Consider the following 23,458-nt stretch of genomic DNA (forward strand, 5'->3'; position numbering starts at 1 on the left):
TTGCATGCCCTGTATATTTATCAACACAACATATATTGCACTATAAAAATAAACTGTTGATGAAACACCCACACATCGCAATACGTTTTAGGAAACCCGACAAGACTTTCTCCGATATGTGTCATACCTGACCGGTCGCAATGGGAAAGTTGAAGGTCGAATTCTGAATGATCTGGGTGTTTTACCATTAAATTGTTGTGCTGACAAAATGGATGAACCATCGCAAAATTAATTAATCTTATTCATTGCGAACTAAAGCAATTTCTTGATTAAATATTTCATATTAAGCATATTGATATATCATTAAATGTGATGGGCAAACATTGCCCCAATATACTATGTACACTATTGTATAATACTTACTTTGACATGAGAACCTAAATGAGTTGCATTGAATATATTATAGGTTTAGATCAGTTGTAAGTATCTTTAGATGGGTACTTAATGGCAAAGCAAATACTGCGCTATTACTATAACATTGTCTCACTGGTAGCTACCGAGGTTATCGAGCTGCTTTAAGAACAATTAATTAATTATCATTAGTGGGTACTAGCATAAATCTAATGTAATTGGTCTAATGAAGTTATTTTACATTGACGAATTTAAATTTTTTCCTTGTTAGGTTCAGTATATTTTTAGATTTTCCCTTTAGGTGAATTTCAGTAACGTCCGGAAATTGTTTGTCAGAATAACTGGTAAGCCCTCGGACGAATTGAGATCACATTTTCAAGATTTTTAGAAGAGATGTAGACGACTCTTTCCACAAACAAAGATCTTTCTTGGGCATTTCATTTAATTAATAATTCCTAAGTCAAGAAGCAATATAAGTTTATATTCTTAATATATTTAGATTATATGTAGGCGATCATTTTCAGAAAAAATGGAGCTGCCTAGAGCTTTCTATTATGGAAGTTAGAAACTCTTAAATTTGATTGACATGTGTATATTCCTAATAAAAACGAGAAGCCTCAGAATTTATTCCAATGGTGAAACCCCGTAGTAATTAAAAAATCAGGACTTTTTTTTATTTTTAAAATTTTCTGTTTTCAAATACACACAACTTTTCCATAGATCCTATACAAAATATTAGTTTAGGGCAAGTCATTACCAGGACCCTGTAGGATTTAACTAGCATTAATCGCTCTTAAACAGCTTTGTACTAAATTTAGTACAATTTTTCCGTATATCTGTCTATAGACAGTACAATTTTTAAATCAAATTAGTATAATTATTAACAATCAGGACGTCACATAATTTACTAAAAAGAAATATTATGGAGTAGTTGCTTGTTTGACTCCCATAGAGAAATACAATGTATTAGATAAGGAAAGATATATAACCGGCTCACTAACATTCATACACTGACAGAGGGTTTAGTTGTGCATCTGGTTGCCTACATGACTACGAAAGTTTCCACCTGTCAAGCCTTCAAAGAGTGTTTGTTTTGATTGTTTTAAAAAGTTTTCCTGATGTTTTCCTTGTTTTTCTCTCAATCTTAATGCATTTTCTAATCAAAAATCATAATAAAACCAGGGTTTTAGTGACAATAATACGTAGAAACAACAAAATTCTACCAGTTGGCACTAGTTTGGCCAGCAAAGCGAGCGTTGAGATTTGACAAACGGATTTGATGAGATAAAAGCTGTTGGGTAAAGCACGTTTTTCGGTAAGAAAGTGGCCTTTATTGTATTTTCGGGTTGTTTCAGCGCCAAATTAACAGCCCTTAAGGCAGGTATATGCAGAATATTACTGAAAGTTAAGTTTCTCAATGAGAAAAGTTGGAAAACTTGCAGATTTCAAATTTGCTGAGCCAGAGCTTTTGGCTAATTTTTTAAGTGATGACGTCCGTTAATTAACTCTTTTAAACTCCCAAATCAAACCCATATTAGTGAATTTAAGGCTGATTGTCCTAATTTACTATCAAATACAATAATAAATAAATAAAGTATAAAATAACATTGACCATTTTACACTAATCATTATGATTTGCTTGCAATAAATTTATGTTTATCTCTTGTATCTTATAACGTCGTGTATTAGTTCAAACCCCCATATGAAAGTCCTCAAGGGGTTTAAATGGACTTCGACACTCCTCGTCAAATTTGAAAACCTTGAGTGCCCCTTTGTAACCCCCCAAAAGTGTTTGAATATATAGCTCTGTGGCGCCTTGAACAATCCCATTAAAAGGGTAAAATTTAGGTTTTCCTGACTTAAGCCTTGATTAATGTATGTTTGTTTAAGATTGATAAGCCCTTTTACATATATTCAAACTTAAAATTACCCTTAAAAGTAGTAAATATTGATAGTAGCATTTAAAGTGTCACAGGATTTTTCTTATTTTTTATGTATTTATTTTTAGGCCCTTAATTAGTGAAAATCTTTAAGGTTATTAATCACTGAGTTGAGCTTTTTAAGTGTGCAAAAGCCCTTTTTCGGTGGTTAGACCAGTTCCTAATTAGGCTAAAAATTAAATTAAAAACAAGGTCAAAAAGGGTATAGATTTGAGTAACTCTAAAGGAAATCTCTATTTCAATTCTGATATCATGCAGCAACAGTTTTTAAGGGTACACAAAAACCATTAAAATTAACAACTTTTCTTTTAGAAATTGAATATATTTTATTTATAATTTGTATAAAATTTTTTATTGAACCTTTAATAACTCAATTCTTTTTATGGCAAAAAACTCTTAGGAATCACAAGTTTAAAGATTGTATGAACTGCATAAAAATTAAGACAATTTGACATTCTTACTTTTGATATATTTAAATTTTTTTAAATGTGGTTTGTTCTTAATTTCAAACAAACATGGAATTAAAGCCTGACTTTAAGCCACTTTTAAGGTCTCGTAATGTCTCAAATGAGCTCCATCCCCCAAGATCGTAATCACAGCACCTACGAGGCAATCAACAAAATCGGCAGAGGTAAGTCTAACTCCTCGTACTATCCCCATTAAGCATTCGAATCCCTTCAGGGGCGTACGGGACAGTTTACCGGGCCAAAAACAAACATACAGGTCAAGAAGTCGCCCTTAAAAAAGTCTGCATCCCCCTAACTGAGGATGGCATTCCCATGAACACCCTCAGGGAAATTGCACTCTTAAAACAACTAAATGCCTATGACCACCCCAATATTGTCAAATTGCTAGACATTTGTCACGGTCAGCAAATGGGTAGTGATTTGATGATGTTCCTAGTCTTTGAGCACGTTGCACAGGATTTGGCTATGTATATTGAGAAGCACCCCAAAGGGTTTCAGACTACAGAGATTCGGAATTTGTCCAGGGAAATTGTTAAAGGAGTAGATTTTTTGCATAGTAACAGAATAGTGCATCGAGACTTGAAGCCTCAAAATTTGCTAGTAACGAGCAGTGGGCACATTAAATTAGCCGATTTTGGGTTGGCTAAGACTTATGACTATGAGATGAAGCTGACTTCAGTTGTGAGTTTGAATAAATTTGTTTTTGATTTATGGTGATTTAACATTATTTAATTAAAATTGAATATCATATTTTTCATCTAAGAGTATTAATGTTTGTTTAAAGGAATTTAAACTCAAATTTGAACCAGTTTATTTTTTATTTATTGAGATTTAAATTTACTGTTACTGAGGCTTAATATCATATTTTTAAAATTGTGAAGCAGTCATTTAATGAGCCCTCTAATAATACAAATCTTTGATGCCCAGGTGGTGACCCTTTGGTATAGGGCCCCAGAAGTGCTTCTAGGCTTGCCCTATGCAACTCCCGTGGACATTTGGTCCATAGGATGCATCATAGTAGAACTGTATACTAGAAAACCATTGTTTTGTGGTAAATCCGAGAACGAGCAATTGGGAGAGGTTTTAAGGTGGGATGGTTGGACTTAAATTCGATTCTCTCTTAAAAGGTTGTCTATTCAGGATTTTGGGGAAACCACCCAAGAATGAATGGCCTGAAAAAAACATCCCTATAAAATGGAGCGCGTTCCATATTACCGAGAAGGTGGAATTGAAAACAGTGGCGCCGAATATGTGCGAGACAGCTCTAAGTTTAGTCACGGTGAGCTAAGAAGACGTTTGTGGTTGTTTTAGCAACTGAGTCTTTTCTTTGCAGAAAATGTTGGCTTTTGATCCAGATAAACGCGTCACGGCTCTTGAAGCTTTAAACCACGATTATTTCCTCGAAGAGCCCATTAATACTTAAGTATTAAACTAGACTTTTAATTATGTCAAAAGTAGATTTATATTCTTAGTTTCCTGCCCGTTTAAACCATCTTTGCTCCTTATTTTTAGCACGATTTGAGTGCCAGTTTGTCTCGATTTTATTACGTTTTGTTTCAGTTTTTAATGTCTACATTTATTTTAATTTTTAAAACTTTCAAAAATATGTGAACTCTTCAGGTTTTATATGCACAATAAAGATATAAAAACCAACAGGTTTTTTGAGTATTTTTAGAACTGTTTTATATTTTACAAGTAGTTTTGTAAGTTTTATTGTAAATAATATAGGAGTATTTTATTTTATTATGATTAATCTAGGAACGTACTGTTATGGTTTTAAAAGCTTATAAAAAGCATTTTCGAGTTTTTTTGTCTCTATTCCTAGCATCTCCACTAGTAGAATATCAGCTCTATTTATACTCCCAATTAGCTGCTATTCCTCAACATTGCCAATATTTCAATCAGATACTTGTATGCTTCTTAGCGTTATTCTTATCAAAAAGTTCATTGACTCATTTTTGGCACACATTTCCTCCTTCAATATACATATTTCGTATTGGAAAAGAAAATATAAAATCCCTATCCTCTGTTTGAACAAGTCATGTCCACATTTTGATAAAGTGTTGACGCACCCATTAAAGGTACCGTTACACAACTCTCATCAACTTTATCTAGAGGATAACTATGAGGAATACGTACTTTGCGTGACAGTTAAGGGCCAATTCTGTCACTTACAGCATGAAGACAAATAAACATAAACAAACATTGGTTTTAGACTTAAAGATCGAACATCCTGTCGTGTTAAATAACTGTTAATATGCCCATTGGGTTTCAGTCTAATTTGCCTAAAAGCCCGAGAACAGGAACCGATATTCAGTTAAACAAACAAAGTAAAAGGCATAAATGTATGGCCAATGCTTCTTGGGGGAATAGTTTGGGTGTTAGTGCGTTATTAACATCTTCCAGTTAGGTGTTAATTGTTTCAGTAAGAATTATTTTATTGCTTTATTAATGGAAATGATGTCAGTTTAGGGCAGTATGTACGGGTTACTGTACTTTGGGGTCTTTGTGGGGCTGGTTCAGGGGGGGTTTTTTGACTTGACCGATGTGGAAGATCCGTTTGCGTTATTGTGGAATTTTCAACGTAAGTATTAGATAGCAGCCTTCAAGAGGAAATATCCTTTACCATATTATCCGAAAGATTCCTTTACTTATTTTTTTCATTTAAGTCAAAATAGAATTTCTTTAACTACGGGTTTATAAAGTTCTATTACTTTATAGTTAGTTATATGTTTTAGGTACATTAATTACTTAATTTTATAATTTCATGTGATATTTTGCCAGAATAGCTTAATTTGTGGCATTAACGTGTTTTTCCAAATTTTTTTCAGAAAAATCAGTTGTTGCTCCTGTGTGGTCATTAAATACATTTTGCTGGGTTCTTGCACGCTCAATAAAGCAATTTAGTATCGCATTTCTCCGTAAATGGACAATGTTCAGCGAATTTTACCCTCACCTCAATGTCAAGAAACTTGTCTGCACTTTCATATTTTCCACATTTTTTATTAAAATTTTCGATTTGTAAGTTAACACATGGAAAAATTTAATGTTCCAGAAGCATAGGAAGCTCAATGTATTCCAACACAAATAGGGGGTGCTCGCTGGCGTTCCGAAATAACTGGGTTGAATTATAATAAAATGAATGTAGGACGTATGGATACGCGTCACACTTTTATAGTTAAGGGCGGGAAGAGAAACAGTGTGTTATGAAATGTTTAGTAGAAGTCCGGGGCGTGGAAGGCGGTCATGCCATTATTAATCATCGAAGCAATAATACAATTTAACAAATTATATAAGGAAAAATGGTTATCTCGGAAGAAGAGCCACGCGCGCCGCTGCTTTTCTTAATAAAATTAGCCAAAACTTTGCTATATTAACACTTAAATCACCACATTAATTAAACACTAAAAACTATTTTAAACATTTTCTTCAGAGCTTTTTTTTATATATTCTTGGTCTCCAAAATTCGCTGAGGTCTTTCCTTTTTTCTTGTAGCAATAAGAGACAAACTCACTCATTGCTCGATCGGTGACGTCTCCGGCATATGCATGGAAAAAGCCAAATGCTTGATAGCAGGAGGCACCATCACCAAAAAGTCATGTGGTCCTTTCTTTACGTGCTGCTCCTGTAAGTTCTCTTCATTCGTCAAAAACCACCTCTCAAGCCACAGGCCTTTTGTGTTTCAGTGCCGACCAAGTGTGGGGCAACCTCAGACAAAAAGCAGGCATATTTTAGCTCAGGAAGCCTCAATCCCACCACCACAACCTGCCAATACACGATCAAACTGCGCAATAAAAATGTGTGTCAAGTTAGGCTGGATTTTGAGGAGTTAATATTAGCTCCTACTATAAGCTTTCATAGCTCAACTCTCAATAAGAACGTCCTTACTTGCGTAAATGACTCACTCCATATCAATCCTAAGCCATATGGACTGCCTGTCGTCTGTGGCAACAGCACTAAGCAACACTGTATTACATTTTTTTATAAAACCATCTGATTTCTTAAAAGTTTTATAATGTCTTTTTAGTGTTTGTTCATGTGAATCAAACTTCAGACTCCATATCCGCCGTAACGATCGAGATAAATCTGGCAAACAGACTAGATCCCTCTAGTGATAAGCTTCCAAGCCCCAAATGGAAGATCAAGTTTACACAACTCGAGTGCCCTTTAAAGAGGCACAAATTCGATATATTTAAATATGGGGACGTTGAAAATATCAACAATGATTTCTATGCTTTGGGTGCGTAGATAAGTCTCCTACCTTAAAGGTGGTAACAATTTTCCCGCAGCTCCCCACGGAGCTGTTCAATATTTCACAGAGCAAACTGGAGAGTTCTGGTCGTTTGCCTTGAGCAACGCAGACTCTGACAATACCCTCACCGGCTACCCTTTTGGGGCACATTATACTATTGCCTTTAGAAGACCTAGCAGTAAATCCTGTATCAAGTGAGTATTGTTAAAGGGGCTGCTTCTCTTTAGGTGAGTATAAATGAGATTGACGAGAAATTAAGGTTGTGATTGAGTAGGAATTAGGAAATCAAATAATATATACGGTGCTCTATAAGGATAGGGTGTGCTGGAACAAAAACTTGTTTTTCGGTTTACTTAAAAGGCTTTGAAAGCGTACTCCTGGAGATCTTCAAATCTCTGGGAAACTCTTAGAGATAGTCATATCATCTATAGTAATAAAGCATACTTATCGAACAGGATCATTGAAAAATAGTTAAAAATGTGGAAGTTCGTATATTAACAAACGGACTTCTTAAGGGGAAAGTTTGAGATTTCTACTTTTCGTCCATGCAAGAGCAGTATGCATAGAGCCGTAAATATCTCAAAAAATCTTTGAAATAGGTCCACATATACATCTAACTTAAATTGATACTTACGATTAGTGGAATTAAAAAAATATTCAGGGCGCTCTTTGGGGAAAAAAAGAATATTGAGTGCTGCAACCAGAAGGTTGTATTTGGTGTATTTATATGTCGTTAAATAGGCAATTTCTATTTCGCTTTAGAGTGATGTTACAGGGCTCAAATTTACAGGAAATATAGGGAAAAATACGCCTTTTTGAGACTAAATTTATACTGTAGAAGCACTAGTAATAGATTGGAAATTAAGGGGCCATAGAGGCGATCATTTAGATAACGTTGTTTTTGTCAATTGGGACATATTTAAGTTGAAAATTTGCGCTTTGGTTTGAAAACATGTGCTACAGCTCAAACGATATAGAGTGAAGCACGCTTTGTTAAAACTTCAAGTGAAGATCAAGAAATCATAGGAAGGGAGGTGTGATTTTAGTGGCTTGAAAGAATGGATGGAAAATGTTGCGATACTCAAAGTTATTAGAGGAATAATTATACAAAGTGTCTCTGAACATAGCGCCATAAATTCAACCGCGTATTTTAGGTTCTAAAATATGTCGAAAACTTTAATATAAACATACTAGGTGCTTATTAAGTACTTGGACAAACTTTAAAGAGTGAATCCCAGATTAATTATAAGACAAAAATTTCATATGAATATGGGTCTGTATCAGCGTGGTTCTTAAAATATGGGGTTCCAAAAGAAATTTTTTGTTTAGTATTTTGGTCATATTTTTGTTCAATAATAGACACTCTATTCTGAGACACCTTGTATAAATAATAAATTATTGTTAGAGAAAATGGTAGATATAGCTATTGAAGGTTTAATAGCGAAATCGTGGCTATTATTCAGTAGAATTAAATAGTTATTTAAAATACAGAGTGTTTTGTAAAGCAAAATCGATAGTGACCTCGTAAACCTTATGCAGGTTCATTCCATCTGAAATTAAGTTGTTACCATCATCAGTCGGTGTCTCACCACATAACTGCGGGGATTACCTTCATGTTCCAGAGTACTATACCGACAGCGATCTTAGTACTACTACCGAGCCTATGTCAGAGGTCTGCGAGACTACCTCTTCTTTTTATAGTACGTTCGAAGGTCTTGTTTGGAGTTTTGTTAATAGTTGAAAGGTTCTATTCCAGGTCTTGTGCCAGGGCCCTTCTTCGTCAACTTCAAATCAATGGAAACCCTTACCGATGTTCCTATGAATGGCAACTTCTATTTTGCGATCACTTACCAGATATTCAACAGTGGGTGCCCGGACAATGTCAGTTGATTGCGTTTCTTATAAGCGAATAAAATGTTTTGGAACTGAAATCGTCTTTTCATATATACCTGGAAAAGTTTAAATTGAAACTGGATAAGTTAATAGATATCTTTCTCAGAGCGAGCGAGAAGGTCATATTTCAAAACTTTGAGCGGTCTATTTCTGTCTTGCAGACGCGAAATTTATGATCTGACGGAATTCGCGTATAAGTTGCCTCAAGGCAGATACATCATGTAACGAATTTGTAAAGGTTTTTATTCTGAGTTTGTCCCTGTGATCGAGTAAACTGTTGACGCCTTTTTAGCAAGGAGAGTAAGAGTAAACGTGGAGAAAAAGTTGGCCGAATTGATCTCAAGACGTCGAACTATTTTTTTTGTTTTTTTTTTTTTGAGCCAGTTGAATGTTTGGGCAACTGGAAGAGCAACGTGTTTCTTAACGCTTTCCTTTAAAACGAGCCTCCAATTTCAAAGAGTCCCCTTTCTTTACCGAAATAAACTTTACGACCCAACCCAGGATAATTGTGTTCAACTTACGGTAAATAGTCGTTGGAATGGAATGGACCGTGGATTTTTCAACGTAAGTATTAAATGTACGAGTCTTGCGGAGGGAGAACTCCTTCACCATATTGGCGAGAAGTTTCGTTTATCTATATTTTAAAATATAAGTCAAAATTCTATTTCTCACGTTGTGGCTATGTAAAACTGTTGATTGAAGATTAGTTATATGTTTTAGTTACGTTAAATACTTAATATTGCAGTTTGGTGCTGTATTTTGAAAGAAAAATTCAAGTTGTGGCATATCCCCTTCACCAGATTGTCGGGAAAATCATGTCTACTTTTTTTAGTCTTAAAGTATGGCAAGAGACAATCCCAATTGAGTATCTGAATAACTGGTAAAGTATTGAGCAACCTTTCGCTTAATGTCTCCCCTTAGATAGAGCCTCCAATTTCAAAAAGAGCCTCCTCTCTTTACCGAAATAAACTTTACGACTGAACTCAGGATAATTGTATTCAACTTACAGTAAATAGTCGTTATAATGGGAGTTTAGTTCCCGGTTTGCTCCGAGCAGTCGTTTTGCAAATTACTTAGCAAAGAAGCCCAGGTGTCTCAAGCCGGCAAACGATCCCTTAATATTTTCCACAGTGGAAGTGGGAAATTACGTATTTTAAACTTTCAGAGCCACTCTCCTAAACAAAACCCCTCGATGTTTGTTTGCCCGGAACGGTAATTCGGATATTTCAGGGTTTAGGGCTCCGGTGGCCCAGCAGCCGCAGTTCGGATGATAAATATTCGGCCCTTAATACTGCCCGGAATTCGATATCTCTCTAGTTGCGAAATGTCCATAAACAAGCTCAACGCAAACGTTGCAAAATTGGGGCCAAGACTGCAGTCCTGATCTGCAGCGAAATGCAAAATTCCAATTCAGATTCGAATATACCGATGTTTTTCTCAATATTATCTGCCGCAGATGTCTTCGTATATCCCCTTAAACACAGAGTGTGCTATTTAAGGAATTTAGGGACTGCTTATGAAATGCCGAAATTTAGAATTGAAATCCTAAAAATTCTTCTACAAAAACTCAAATATCTTGAAATCTGTAGCCGGTAGGTATAGGAGCACTAATGGGGAAAATGTGGCTTAAAATATGTAGAATCTGAACACCTTTTAATTTGGAAAGTGGCCTGTTCAAGAAATTTTAATAAAATGGTTTTCAAGAAACGCAAAAAGAGAAATTGAGATGTAAAACGATATACATCGTTCAAACAGACAATAGTGAGTTTTCAGAGGTGGGACGAAAAACTATTTTCAGACCCTTCAACAACCTTAGAAACCGTTATTGAGTTACCATATAGAAATTATAGCTATTTCTCAGTAGACGCAACAAACACTCATTCAAACACCTACATAGGTTCATTCCATCTAAAATTCAATATCTCAAAAACTATCTGAGACTGCATTGAAGATGAAGAAAAATAATTTTTAGCTTGAAATACATTTAATAATTACTGCACAAAAGCGGCAATAAATCTGGACAGGCATAAAACTATTTTCTCTGAAAACACTTAAAATAGGCGTTTTTGATCGAACTCCTTCAATCGGGAAACTAAACTCAACGAGGTGCGTTCGCAAGCATTTTCAATGTCCTCATTGGCCTTCAGCACTAACAACTTCAAATCCAAGAGCGTTTGGTCGACTTTAAGACTTGTGGTCTCATAGATATTCTTCAGAAACTCCCCTTAAACGAATTACTGAGGGAAATTAATAATAACAGTTGAGAGCTCCGTTACCTTTTAATCCACCGATTGCAGCTCTGATTAACCCCTCCAAGTTTCTATTAACGCCCTTGTTGTTCATTCTTCTTTTTCCACGAATTTTGAATCCTGTATTACCCTTTCTTCTATTCTTCTCAGTTATCCCTTCGCACTCCATAGCTAGTAGCATACGTACTAAACTGCTTGTCATCTACAAAACTTCGTATTAAATATAATCTTACCTCCTCCTCTTAATAACCTCTAAAAGCTCTGTGTTGTCCACCACCTTCGCTCCTTCTCCCTTGATATAAGAATCAATCTCGTCATCTATGAATTCCTCATTGATTAAGAGTAAAATGCGACAGTCCCCGTTTGACAAGGACAAGCCCTCTTTACCTTCACCACCGGTGAGTTGATAGTACCTCATGGAGTCGCCCGAAAGCTCAGTGAGCAACTTCCTTTCCTTCCTCCTAATTGGCGAGAAGGCCGTGTTAACATTGAGGTTGTCCTCCTTGCTATCGACCTCCTTGGACGTTGTCACGTCTACTTCTTTCTCATAAACTTTCGGCAACATTGCATAACCTGCAAACAACCTTTTCGCCTTGACCTCTTCCAGAGAATCTTCGCTGAAGCTTTCAGAGCCCTTAGTCACCCTCTTTATTGGTTTAACGGATTTTCTCATCAAGGCATGGCGATTGAAGGCTTCGTTTGAGTGCGAAGTATTGAGAACTTTTGGCTTTGGGGCTTTCTGAGTTCTTTTTATTGGAATTTGACTTTTTTGAGGGCTCTCCAGATTCTCTTTGTTAGTAGAAAGACTTGGTCGGGGTTTAGACTCCTGGCAGTGGTAGTAAGGCCCTAAGGAGTGCCTTTTGGTCTGTCCCTATATACACTGGAATTTATGTCCCATCAGACTTTGTGGTTCCTGGTTCTTACTTGCCGGTCCCTATTCCAACATTTCGTGCACCGAAATCTGCAGCAGGAAACGTCGCATTTGGAACCAGTAAGGTATCGAGAGGAGCTCTGCAAATATTCCGTAAAACTTGTGGTGCCAATAATGATATCCACTTACCGCCCATGAAATTGGGTACTTCTGGTTCGGGGCGTTCATGAGAACATTGTATGAAGTCGGAGAAGGAGAGTCTGAAAGAATCCATGTTGTTACTCCTAAATTGGGCTTCAAACATTTACTCACATATTTCATACTTAGGAAATCTGGATGAAGTCGGAAAAGACATGGTTAGGAGCTTGTTGGTGCAGGCACATATGAAACGACGCCAACGAACAGTGTCAAGATGAAAATGGGCAAATTTTTTATTTAAAAATGTAAAGAATTCGCTACAATAAAAGTGATACTTGGTACCGTTTAAGCAGTATCAGTGGTACCTTTTTTCAAAGCCTTTTTCGGTGATTTTGATAAATAAAATACCGAAGATACTGCGTTTACGATACTCAAACGTTGAGAAATATTATGTATCTATCTCCCACGGTTTTCAAGATATTCAAGTTTTTGTGAAAGTGTTCAACATTTCAGTTCTAAATCTCAGCGCTTATTGAATTGTCCCGAGTTAAATTTTCCTAAACACGACAGTCTGTATATTTAACAGGTATTGCAAGAAGTCCAATATCAGTCTTTCAACTTCGATCGTCATTACCTTGGAAATAACGTCTACCAATTATTGACCTCAAACATAGCTAAAATTGATCGAAAACCCTAAATCACACTTTTACAGTGCCACAATCACTCTGCCAAAGTTTTCTCGTTAACTTTATGGTAGCGACTCTATAACGACATCTATTAACAAGTTATTAGAGGTGTTGTGTCGAACTTTGGCCAGAAATTAGCTCTAAATTTATAGAGCTCAAGGTATTGGCAGCGGTCTAGAATAATACTTTAAGTCGGTCATTAATAGATGATTTAGTTTAAAGGTCTTTGATATTAGAAACCAGAAATTTGACCCAATAAATTCCAAAGAAAATATCTATAAAATTTACAGTTGATCAAAAACCGAAACAAATCAATTTGTATTTAGTGGTGAGGGCCAGGTAAATCTTGATTTGGTGGCGAATGCGCTAAAGATCCATCTTTCAATCGTCGATTTAAAAATATTTTGCCAATGAAAATATCGGACATTCTCAGCTCGACTTTACCACAACAATCTTCTTTCCTCGTTTCTGAAGTAAGTTTCTCCTATTCATTGTGAATGATTTTGTTGACTCAAAATCCTGCAAGCATCTCAAAAAAAGTAAGAGGACCACAAAATAAAACAACTTACTTCCTTTTACTTTATTAACGGATGAAAAGATAATACAAGTGATCTCGACAAAATGGTGGCTGCAAGGTTTTATGCATGAGACTTCTGGGCTTTTACGTAATTAGTTGGATGATTATCTCCACTTAACCCTCAAAGAAGATCAACAGAGCGTTCGAGAATAAATGAATCCCCCTAAACGACGGAACATTTAACACGTACGTTATCAAAATAGCAGCACAAGTGGAAAAATCGCATATTCCCAGGGACTCTATTTCAAGATGTTATCTTTGAAATTAATACGTGTTTAAAATGCAGGCTCACGTATCGGCTCTCTAACACACAAATTATCCCGCGGTTGGGCCCATTGTAGGTGCGCATTCGACCCCCAAATCCGGCCCCGATACGAGCATTACGATTAAAAAGCACCAGGCTTAAAACAAATATTTGGACCCCGAATTTCGGACATGTCGCTCATGCTGATACATGTTGTGATAGAGGGCCAGAAGCCTGTTGGAAAAAGCCAATTTAAATTATCATCTTTCCATAAAAAAATTAACATCTGCATCAAATGGTGAAAGCACGGTAGCTTATGATCTATTAACGCAGAAACAATAGTTAATGCTTCCTTGAAAAGTCGATTTAAACTCAATCTTTTGTGAAAAACCTGGACTCCATGGTGAAGGAGGTAATTTTTGGACTTGATGGCGAATGCGCCTTTTACATATCTGTTAGTTAATTTAAAGATATTTTTATAACGAAAATTCTGGAGATCTCATGCTAAATAAGCATTAGTTCCAGAGTTGATGCGTTTAATGCGTATCGACAAAACATCGATTTAAGAACATTTTCGTACAGAAAATTCGGAAGTTTACGGTAAAGGCGTAACAGTTCTTGTTTGAATGGCGAATGCGCGTAATGTACCTGTTATGCTACATTGCTTGAAAACAAAAATAAAAACAAAAAGATATCAGAGGTATAATTGATAATCAGTCTTTCTTTATCGCATCCAAATAAAGTTGTTCGGAATTGAACGAACCCTAATCCGATCCTTCTGCCGATGATGGATGGACTGGTGGAAGTTCCTTTAATGGAGTAAAACAAATAACGCGTGACAAACCCTCTTCTCTGTTTAAAGTTATTGATTTAAGGAAATTCGCGGAAATTTTGCTTGTTTAGTTCATGGAAGTGGAGATATGTTCGATTAGTTGTTGGGTAATTGTAGGTGCGAAATTGGGGAGACCTGAAACTTTGAAAGATCTGCAAAGAGATGAGTATACAGAACGAGTGTCTAAGAGAACAGTTCTAGTATCGAATATTGCATCAAATGAAAGAAAAGACATTTATGATGCGTATTCGCCATTATCGAGAATTATTTTTAATCGAACTTTTCAAATTGAGTTCGTGTTGAGAGCCACTCTTTTCAATCATGCAATCCAAGATTAAATCCAAATTAAATCCGTCTTTACCATATAGTCTATAGATCTAGATCGAATCTACTGGAAACCAGTGATTTTCAAAACTTCTTAGTCACTGCTTTCCCGTAAAAGTTCCCAGGATTTAAAATCTTTCAAACCTACAATCTCAGTGCGCTTTCGCCATTGTGTCCAGAAGACGAAACCTCACTTTCAGCTCATATGTAAAGCCAAATCGAAAATTTTCTCACCCGAAATAAGCATATTTAAGCCTTGCACGACCGTTTACACCGCAACGGGAGCCGAGCCAGATTAGGCCAAAAGGATTCGATTTGCTTAAAAGGATTCCCCCCCGTATATGGTAAAGAACGGAAACGGCTTCCGAGGAACATTGTTCGATTTGTAAGACGCCTCTCTCTTTTCCATATAAATCTTGCTCATTAGCCTGGAAATAAAATACCTACTCCCCGAAATGATAAATGTGAGATCTCTCCCTTAGATGGAAAGCGATCGGTTATTTCGTGAGAGACACGTTTGTCTCTGATATGATTATTGTGGATTTGGGATAGTTATTTACGTCTAGATTTATGTCTCCAATGAAATTGATGCTGTTGTATTGAATATGCACTCTATTTCCTAATGGAGCCCTTGAACCTCGTAATTCCCTCCCACCTTTCATTAACAACTTTGTAACAAAAATTCCCAACTTATGAATTAAAATTGAGTGAGGTTTTTAAGATGGGTCTACTTCACTTTTCAACCCTTGAAGTTTCCATAGTTTTCTGCAAAAATGCACATGAGTTTTTCTCGCTTTCCAACTGCCGGAATTCTGCCTTTACACGTTTTATAATAGTGTCACTTTCCCCTCTGTGCAAAGAACCGGAAAAAACAGATTATCTGTGGAAAAAGTTGAAATTTCCAGGAAGGGAAAGTAGGAAAATGTTGATTAGCTTTTGGCAGATGTTGGGGAAAGTCGTAGAAATCTGGATGCTGAACCGTTTAAATAAGCATTAAGTACGTCAATTTCAGTGGAGATGAATATTTTAAATATAAAAAATATATAAAACATGAACAGAACGTGAATATCTATGAAAAGGACACAAAATGAATTGAGAATTTTTTGTCTTGCAAACTGCCTGTTTTTTTTTTATATATAGACTTTTGTTAACTCTTTATTTTGTGGGTTTGACAAAAAAGAATTTTAAAAAACTTAAGAATAAGAAAATAATTCGAATATTCTGAAAAGAAACAATCAAAATGTTTAGACAACAAATAAAAGTTGAAATTTGTGTTATACTAGGGCACCCTTGCCAAGGTTGAAGGGACTCTGCATGTCCCTAATTCCCTCCTTTCTTTCATTCAATTTAATATTGAAGAAAAAAACCTCAGCTAGTTAAAAGGGAATAAAAGCAATGTCGAAAACATAACAGCTCAGTAGTTACCGAAAATTGGAAGTATTTCGGCAGAAATGGGGTGTAGAGAGCGTATATAGCAGGAACAGATACCGGCCCCAAATCCCCCGGAAACGAAGTCGGGCAGATTTGATTTATAAAGGTGATAAACCGCTTCGGGCTGCTTATTTTTTACCTATAAAGGGAAGTTTTATGGCGGCCCTTTAATAACGTTATATCGCTTTACGAGGCTCTTATTAGGGAACCTTGTAAGGGACTGCAAATTGGTGTTGCGCACGATTGTTTACAAGCCGCAAACAAACGTTGAAGCAATAGCGCCCTAAGGCTGGAATCGGGGATTTAATGCATCCAAAGGTATTCGTTCTCGTTGCATCCGAGACTGTATAAGAAAAGCAATAGCTGTCACATCTGAACTAATCCAATTTGCATTAAAAAAAAAAAAATTGCTCTTACTTATTTTCCTTTTTTTAAATTTTTTCCTATGTCAAAACTTCAACTGGCGACTTTACTTTTTTTTAGATTGACATTCATTGGAATTTTACACGAAAATCAGTGGGTTCTGTGTAGAAATCAGTAACGTACCTCGCATCTTAGGCCTGTAAGAATTTTCATTGGCAAATTAGAAAAATTAATTTTTTTCGATGAATTTAACCCTTTTCAGATCTTCCTCAGTGCGACCCTGATTTTTAACGCAGCTGGTGTGCAATTTCCAATCTCCCAAGAAAATCTCATGATCATGGCGTACATCCAATTTCCAGGTCTCTAGTAATTTTTAAAACATTTTCGAAACATACGCTCTCTCAGGCTTGTCTAAGAGCGCCTCTGATTTTTAGTGTAATTAATTCGCAATTTTAAACCCTCTAGGAGAACCATCATTGGACACTCATATAGAGATTAGTGTCGAATTTTACAATCTCTAAGAGTTTTTCAAAAATATTACAAAAATTGAGCCGGTTTAATCTCCCTTTCAGAAGTTGCTAGGTACGCCGCTGGTTTGTAGTGATCTTGATCCGCCATTCCAAATCATTTAGACGCTCCAACGGAACTCTAAATATAAATTACCGGCGTCATACGCATTTTTTGAGTATCTAGAAATTTTTGAAAAATTTAAATTTGAATTGAATATAATTCTCTATCCGGATCATCCCACGGACATCCCGAACTCTTAGGAAGGACGTTCCGTCAAGGGCGAAATAAAAAAGACACTTAGCTCTCTCCTGTATTTCTTCCTTGGCGAAGAACACACGCCAGAACAAGTACCGCTAATAATGATCGTTTACAATCCGATCCAGAGCCTGGAAATTGATCTCAAATTCAGTAACAGTCAAGAGTATTTAAATACGTCAAATGCATTAGGGCGGCATTGAAAGTTATGGGCTTCATTAAACGTAACTAGTTTCACTACTAAATATTCAAAATGTAATAAAAGGGCGCTCAAGGGAAGGAAGTGGAACGAGGCAGTATGACGGGTGATGTCGATAATCCAGCTTGGATTAATAACGTTCGTTAGGGCAACAGTCGTTAAATTTATATGTTGTACTGCTAATAGGACATTGTTCCTTTAACCCTGTTTCAGTCAAAATTATTGAGGGCGTGGAGCAACAGCTGCCTAAGAGTATTTATTCCCTCAATAACAAGACTTTTATTGATACAAAGCAGATTCGATTAGATGTGACAGCTATTGCATTTCTCACACAGTCGTAGTGTGGAACGAAAATGAATAGCTTTGGATGCATTTTAAGGCCCTTATTCCGCCATTAGGGGGCTGTTGCTCCAGCGAGGATTCAGACTCCCTAGCAACTAGAAACTCAATTGGAGAATACACAAAATTTATTTTATTACTCTGCTGGACTCGGGGGCGAATGTGGAAACAAATCAAAATCCTTATTTCTAGTTTATGCCAACCGTAAGTATCGAATCCCAATCGATGCGTCGAATCTGACCAAAATGGTGAATGCGCCCGCAATTTGCGTTCAAGATGAATGAACTGAAATGAAATAACTGGGACTGGTAAGAGCGTGAGTATGCTGAACTGATTGGCGCCTAGAACACAGTCACTGCGGTTCAGTTAGCTGTAAATTGAACCACATGGGAACATTGGTGAAAGCGTAAAGCAATTTACAGAAAACTTTGTGTAGCTTTCACACCATTTGATTGAACTGAAAAAAGTAGCCGAACAGCAACAAGGAAAGCAACACAAATGTTCTGGACTTGATGGCGAATGACCGATTTGAATTAAAGGTTTTTCTTTTTAGGTTTGTTCTCAAATTTTCCATTCGAGTGTTACTTGAAAAGAGCATGCTTGACCATATCTCATACTTGAAACTTGACGACTTAAGTTTGTTAAATATTTATTTCGCATTTCGTACACTTTTCCTGTTCTTGTTAAGAGGTTTGAACCGAGCATGCTACCTGAGCACCACGTGCGAGACGCTCGTGAGGTTTCACGACCGGTTTTTTCTCGGACATAATCGATATTTCGTTTTCCAAATTGAAGAACTTGAAATTCCATGGACCGCTTTGGCGTCCAGTTTTCAACTTTCGAGCTCAAGAACAGGAAAGCAGCATAATCCAGAATCTCGAAGCTAATGAGTTTATATTTGCATCCCGCGGCTTTGCTTCGTTATATGAAAGTACCGATGCCGTAATGGACTGTGAGGTGAAGTTTTCAACTTTAAACATTTTGAAAAGATCAGTGAAACGAAGCATTTGGAATTTAATTATAAGTTGAAATCATGGGGAATCGATATTGAAAATAACTCCTAAAAAAGAACTGTCGTCCGCTGTTAAGATCCTTGAACCCTTCACTTTCAATTACCGAAAAGAGCGTTTTTCAATTAAACTCGAACCGAAAGAATCCGAACGGGAGCAGCAAGGAAATTCGGAAAAGTCTGGAGAAAGCTAATAAGATTAATTCAATAACCGTCGAAAACCTTAGCCGGTTCGTCCTTAATATTCCGTGAACAATTATGGAGTCGATAAATCTGGAAAGAAGAACGAGCAAAGCGATGTAATTAAACTATCAAATTCCTCCTCTCGGTTTTGATGGGGATTCGGAGTTTAAAATGAGAACTTACGATGGAAGAAATACAGGAAAACGCTCCGTTTTTGCCATGTTGAATGGCAAAAAGTGTTCAGCATTGGGAATATCCTGTATTAATTATTTGACAATCAATCTCCCAATCCAGACCAAATTTGGAAAATTAAATTGAATATCCTCGGATACTTTTTCAAATTATTAAACATTCATTTGAGCGCACGGCTGAGTTATTACGCTCCAGAGGCGTATCAGTCAGTTATCAGAAAAAAGTTACGGTCAGAAAAATCCTTGCGACGCTGGTTTTTCTCTGCCGACTAGAATTACCTCGCTGACCCAGGATGTATAAACCAGTAAATTTTAAATATTTAATGTTTTTTAAACACCCACCGCAAGCATTTAAACCACTTTTGAAATTGAAAAAGATATGCACGCCATGGGATACTTTTTTACATATCATGGTAATTTTGGGTCTCAATTGAATGATTATTCATCAAGAAATATTAATTTTGGTACCTCGATCCACCAAAGGCGTACCACCTAATTTTTTTGAGATTTAATGAGTTTTGACTAAATTGGTGTAAGTTTTAAATAAATTTTATCATTGAAACGTATGTTACGGCGCTGCCTTTTTGCAGGAGAGAGCAGCTGTAATTCTCAGTTGTGTTCCGAACATTCCGTAACTCGCAGGTTTTTGAGTCAGAGACATATCAGCCAGGTTTTTCACGGCATTCGGTATATTTTTCAGAAATTAATGAAATCTCGAGTTTTCAATATGTCACGCCGCCATTTTTTGAGCGGAGAAAAATCTACTATATACTTTATGGAAATCCGTTCTGCATAACTCCTGCTGCGTTGAAATTGTTACGCCGCTGCTTTCTTAAACGAGAAGTCTCGGATATTAGAGAAAAAAAAATCTTCTTTTTACCGTGTTCGATGGGAGGTAAACTTAAACTTAAATTGAACGGCAAAAAAGTGAAAGATTGAGCATATCTTGTTTTTGCTTTTTATGCTCACTTTCGCAATTCACGCCCCTTTCCAATTTTGAAAGTTGGGAGACCGACTCAATCGACCACGTCCAGCTCTACAGAAGATATGCGATATTTTGGAGGCGATTTCAGGCATTTTAAGGCGTTTTATGGTGAATTAAAGCCGAATTCTTAGGGTTTTTTTTCCAGGGCTTTCTCCCGACCTTAAGGGTGGACAAAATGACGTAATGGCGCCGACTTTCGTTTGTCCACAAGCTCTTATCATATCTCCGTCCAGTCGTTCAAAATACACAGGGCGAGAGAATGAGAGCCTGTTTATCCTTCTCCTGCTACGTCAAGCGGAACCTCTCCTCACTATCCACCCCCGCAATCAAATTAAACCCTGGAAAATAAATTTCTCTCCAATTAGAGATAGAGAAAAAGAGTCCGGGAATCAATTCAATAATTACTTTTTACCCGGAAATCTGTCTCTACTTGGGGATAAACCAGTGCTCCGCTAAATCGCGGCAATCCGGACAAACCTGGGGGTTGGGGGGCGGTTCGAGGGTGATAAGTGCTTGTGGGATCGTGGACCATTTTGAGGATATCGGGGAGGCGATATTTGGCTGGTTGACAGTTTTAGTTCTGACGTGTTTAATTCTCTTCGCATTTGAGAAAGGGGAATGAGGGAGGGGGATGGGAGTTGATTATTCGTTGTTGATCGATTTCCCACAAGCCCTTATCAGTTCTCCGTCCAGTTGTTGAATTACACAGGGCGAGAGAATGACAAGGGTCTGTAAGAAAACCCCTCGGTTCTCCTGTTCTCGATAAGTCTCCCCTTTTGCTCTTTTTCGCGAACACTCCTATAGGTGAATATAGCGAATGAACGGTAAAACCACTCGCGATTAATTGTTGTATTTAAGCAACAGATAAAGTCCCATCTGAAAAAGTTGAGTTTTAAAGGTTGGAACGCACTAGAAAAAACGCTCATATCCGAGAATTCTGGTATTTCCCACGAACACCACGTTTCTCCGGCAAAGACTTCAACGATCCAGGGCAACATCCAGATGGAGCCTCCTGATAGAGTTGAGTCGGCGTTCCCGCAGCTGCTTTGCTTCGGACGTTTATTTGGAGGTTCCTACAAGAAAACTAAAGACTTTAAGCAGCTCCTGTATGTCGGAATGTGGAACAGTGAGTCCTGCCTCCTCTCCAAGCAATAATCCTCGCAATTAATCCGCGATAAACGTCATCTACGACAACTGTCGTTATCTTTGGAGCCCTGAGACAATAATTAAAATGTGTATCAAACAGTCTTGGCATCTTTTATGGAAACAGAATTAAGTTCATTATTCAACGTCACGTCGGAGTTTTACGGGGCCTGAGCGGCTTCATTAATATTATTTGTCAAGAGGGGAAAGGTGTTTGCCTTTTCGGGCCGCTTACGGTTTTTATTTGAGTGCTTTCCGAAAACAAGGTTTTATGGATTACTGTGGCAAGAAAACGGTTTGTTCCAAGGCCCTGGAATTCGCCAGGAGGAAAAAAAAAAACAAACAAATCGCTCAAAGGCCCAGGAGTGGGTCTTTGAGCCATTTTTTTTTATCCTCATAGAAGCGAACAAAGACTAATACAATCGATAATCGACAAATAAAAACTATTCGACCATTTATATGCCCGTTGAAACATTCTGGATAAACCTGGCAAATGTGTACCTGGGGCAAAAAACGTGCGCAATATTTCATTTTCAGGGATCTGCCCCCGGAGATGCATCAGGGCCGTTCTTGCCTAACACGAGATATGAGACGTACATATAACAAAGCTGTAGAATTGCGAAAGACATGCCGACAAAGGAATTTATACCCGTCTGTAAGCGACAGCCAGAAATTATCTTTATGTGCAACAGAAAAGTTAGCCAGGAATTTGAAAATGCTTATGTAGGGAAAGGCGGAAGGAGAGTGACGTGCATGACGGCTTTCTTTGGATATTTTTAGCTCCCTTGGCAGTTAACACCGTCTCGGCGAACGCCCACTGCGGGGATGAAGTATAAAATACAAAATCGCCCGAATTCGATTAAAACGTAAAATGGTCTGCATATTAAAATTGACCCCCGCGCACGCCTCTGCTTCTCATCAAATATAATTTTCAATTGTTTTCTTGTTAGCGGCACTAAGATGTCTATCTCTGCCAAACCTCAGTGGCATCGATTCAAATATAGAAAAATCTACAAAAATAATCTTGTTTTTTGGTATGATATATTCACTTGCCAATTTTTCTACGTGGGCTCGACGCTAATGCCCGCAACCGTAGCGCATTTCATTGGCTTAGCACATAAGATTCAACAGATGTAAATTTTTAAATATACACGGTGGACCAAAAATCTCGCATGAATTCGTTGAAAATTGAAGCAAGTACTTTTCATGGAAATGCTGAAACACGTCAAATGTTTTTATTGTGTATTTTTTGACGGAATAGACATCTATGCGCAGTTGAATTAACCTGAACTAACCCCATGTATCATGTCCACGCCTAAATTTAGCATTTTCGAAAAAAAAGTTAATAGGAAAAACTACAACGATAAAAAAAACAATATAAACTATATTATAATTTAATGTATTAAATACTTTGAACTGCGCCCAGTTGGGGGCAGCACCATAACCTTAACGAACCTGAGAGGGGTCAAAGCCGCAATGCAAATTCGTCAATAACTTTTTTTATCATTTAAGGAGGTAATTGTTGAGCTTCTTGACTCAGTTTATTGTTTTAACTCTTCTACATTGTTAGGGTTCATTTAAATACACTCTGTGTTTCAGATAATCCTACAAAAGAGTTCATAGGGGTGAGGTCCGGCGATTTGGCAGGCCACTGCAATTGACATATATTTCGCAAATATGTCTGGCCAATTTAGACGCGGGTATGTTACTTGAAATATGTTCAGAATTTCTCAAAGAACTCAAAAATGTGATGATAGGCGTGGGGTTTCACAGAAAAAAAAATTCAAAAGTACATTTATAGTTACGCAAAAAACAATATTTGCCGGCTTCCAGCATTTCCATGAAAAGTATTTCCTTCAATTTTTAACGAATTTATGCCGGATTTTTGATCATCTCTTGGTCGTGTCTAATATTATTGCGATTGTAGGTCTCTAACTCACTGAATACAGCACGCCACTGTTTTGACCTGGATTGAAGTGGGAGTTCTTTTTTTTCAATACCACAATCAAACCTCCAAGTACGATGA

General features: G+C 37.0%; 3 protein-coding genes across 3 annotated transcripts; 2 read left to right on the plus strand and 1 right to left on the minus strand.

Moving 5' to 3' along the window:
* The first annotated feature begins 1,401 nt into the window (after nt 1-1,401).
* Nucleotides 1,402-4,561, plus strand: Cdk4 (Cyclin-dependent kinase 4). The gene is made up of 6 exons (XM_066298363.1): nt 1,402-1,666; nt 2,842-2,922; nt 2,973-3,439; nt 3,686-3,846; nt 3,899-4,037; nt 4,092-4,561. Exons 2-6 carry the CDS (start codon nt 2,850-2,852, stop codon nt 4,179-4,181), a joined length of 930 nt encoding a protein of 309 aa, XP_066154460.1. The 5' UTR covers nt 1,402-1,666; nt 2,842-2,849; the 3' UTR covers nt 4,182-4,561.
* A 509-nt stretch (nt 4,562-5,070) lies between these two features.
* Nucleotides 5,071-8,900, plus strand: LOC136349038 (uncharacterized). The gene is made up of 7 exons (XM_066300313.1): nt 5,071-5,342; nt 6,254-6,385; nt 6,445-6,726; nt 6,786-6,998; nt 7,048-7,204; nt 8,550-8,710; nt 8,767-8,900. Exons 1-7 carry the CDS (start codon nt 5,237-5,239, stop codon nt 8,898-8,900), a joined length of 1,185 nt encoding a protein of 394 aa, XP_066156410.1. The 5' UTR covers nt 5,071-5,236.
* A 1,968-nt stretch (nt 8,901-10,868) lies between these two features.
* On the minus strand, nt 10,869-12,486 carry LOC136346968 (uncharacterized). Its single transcript, XM_066296559.1, has 7 exons — nt 12,336-12,486; nt 12,213-12,283; nt 12,077-12,163; nt 11,540-12,023; nt 11,403-11,470; nt 11,180-11,354; nt 10,869-11,127 (listed from the first exon to the last, which is right to left on the minus strand). The coding sequence occupies exons 1-7, from the start codon at nt 12,376-12,378 to the stop codon at nt 10,955-10,957; spliced, it is 1,101 nt and encodes a 366-aa protein (XP_066152656.1). The 5' UTR covers nt 12,379-12,486; the 3' UTR covers nt 10,869-10,954.
* Nucleotides 12,487-23,458: the final 10,972 nt, after the last annotated feature.

Source organism: Euwallacea fornicatus, chromosome 2 (assembly GCF_040115645.1).
Source record: "Euwallacea fornicatus isolate EFF26 chromosome 2, ASM4011564v1, whole genome shotgun sequence".
Lineage (NCBI taxonomy): Eukaryota > Metazoa > Arthropoda > Insecta > Coleoptera > Curculionidae > Euwallacea > Euwallacea fornicatus.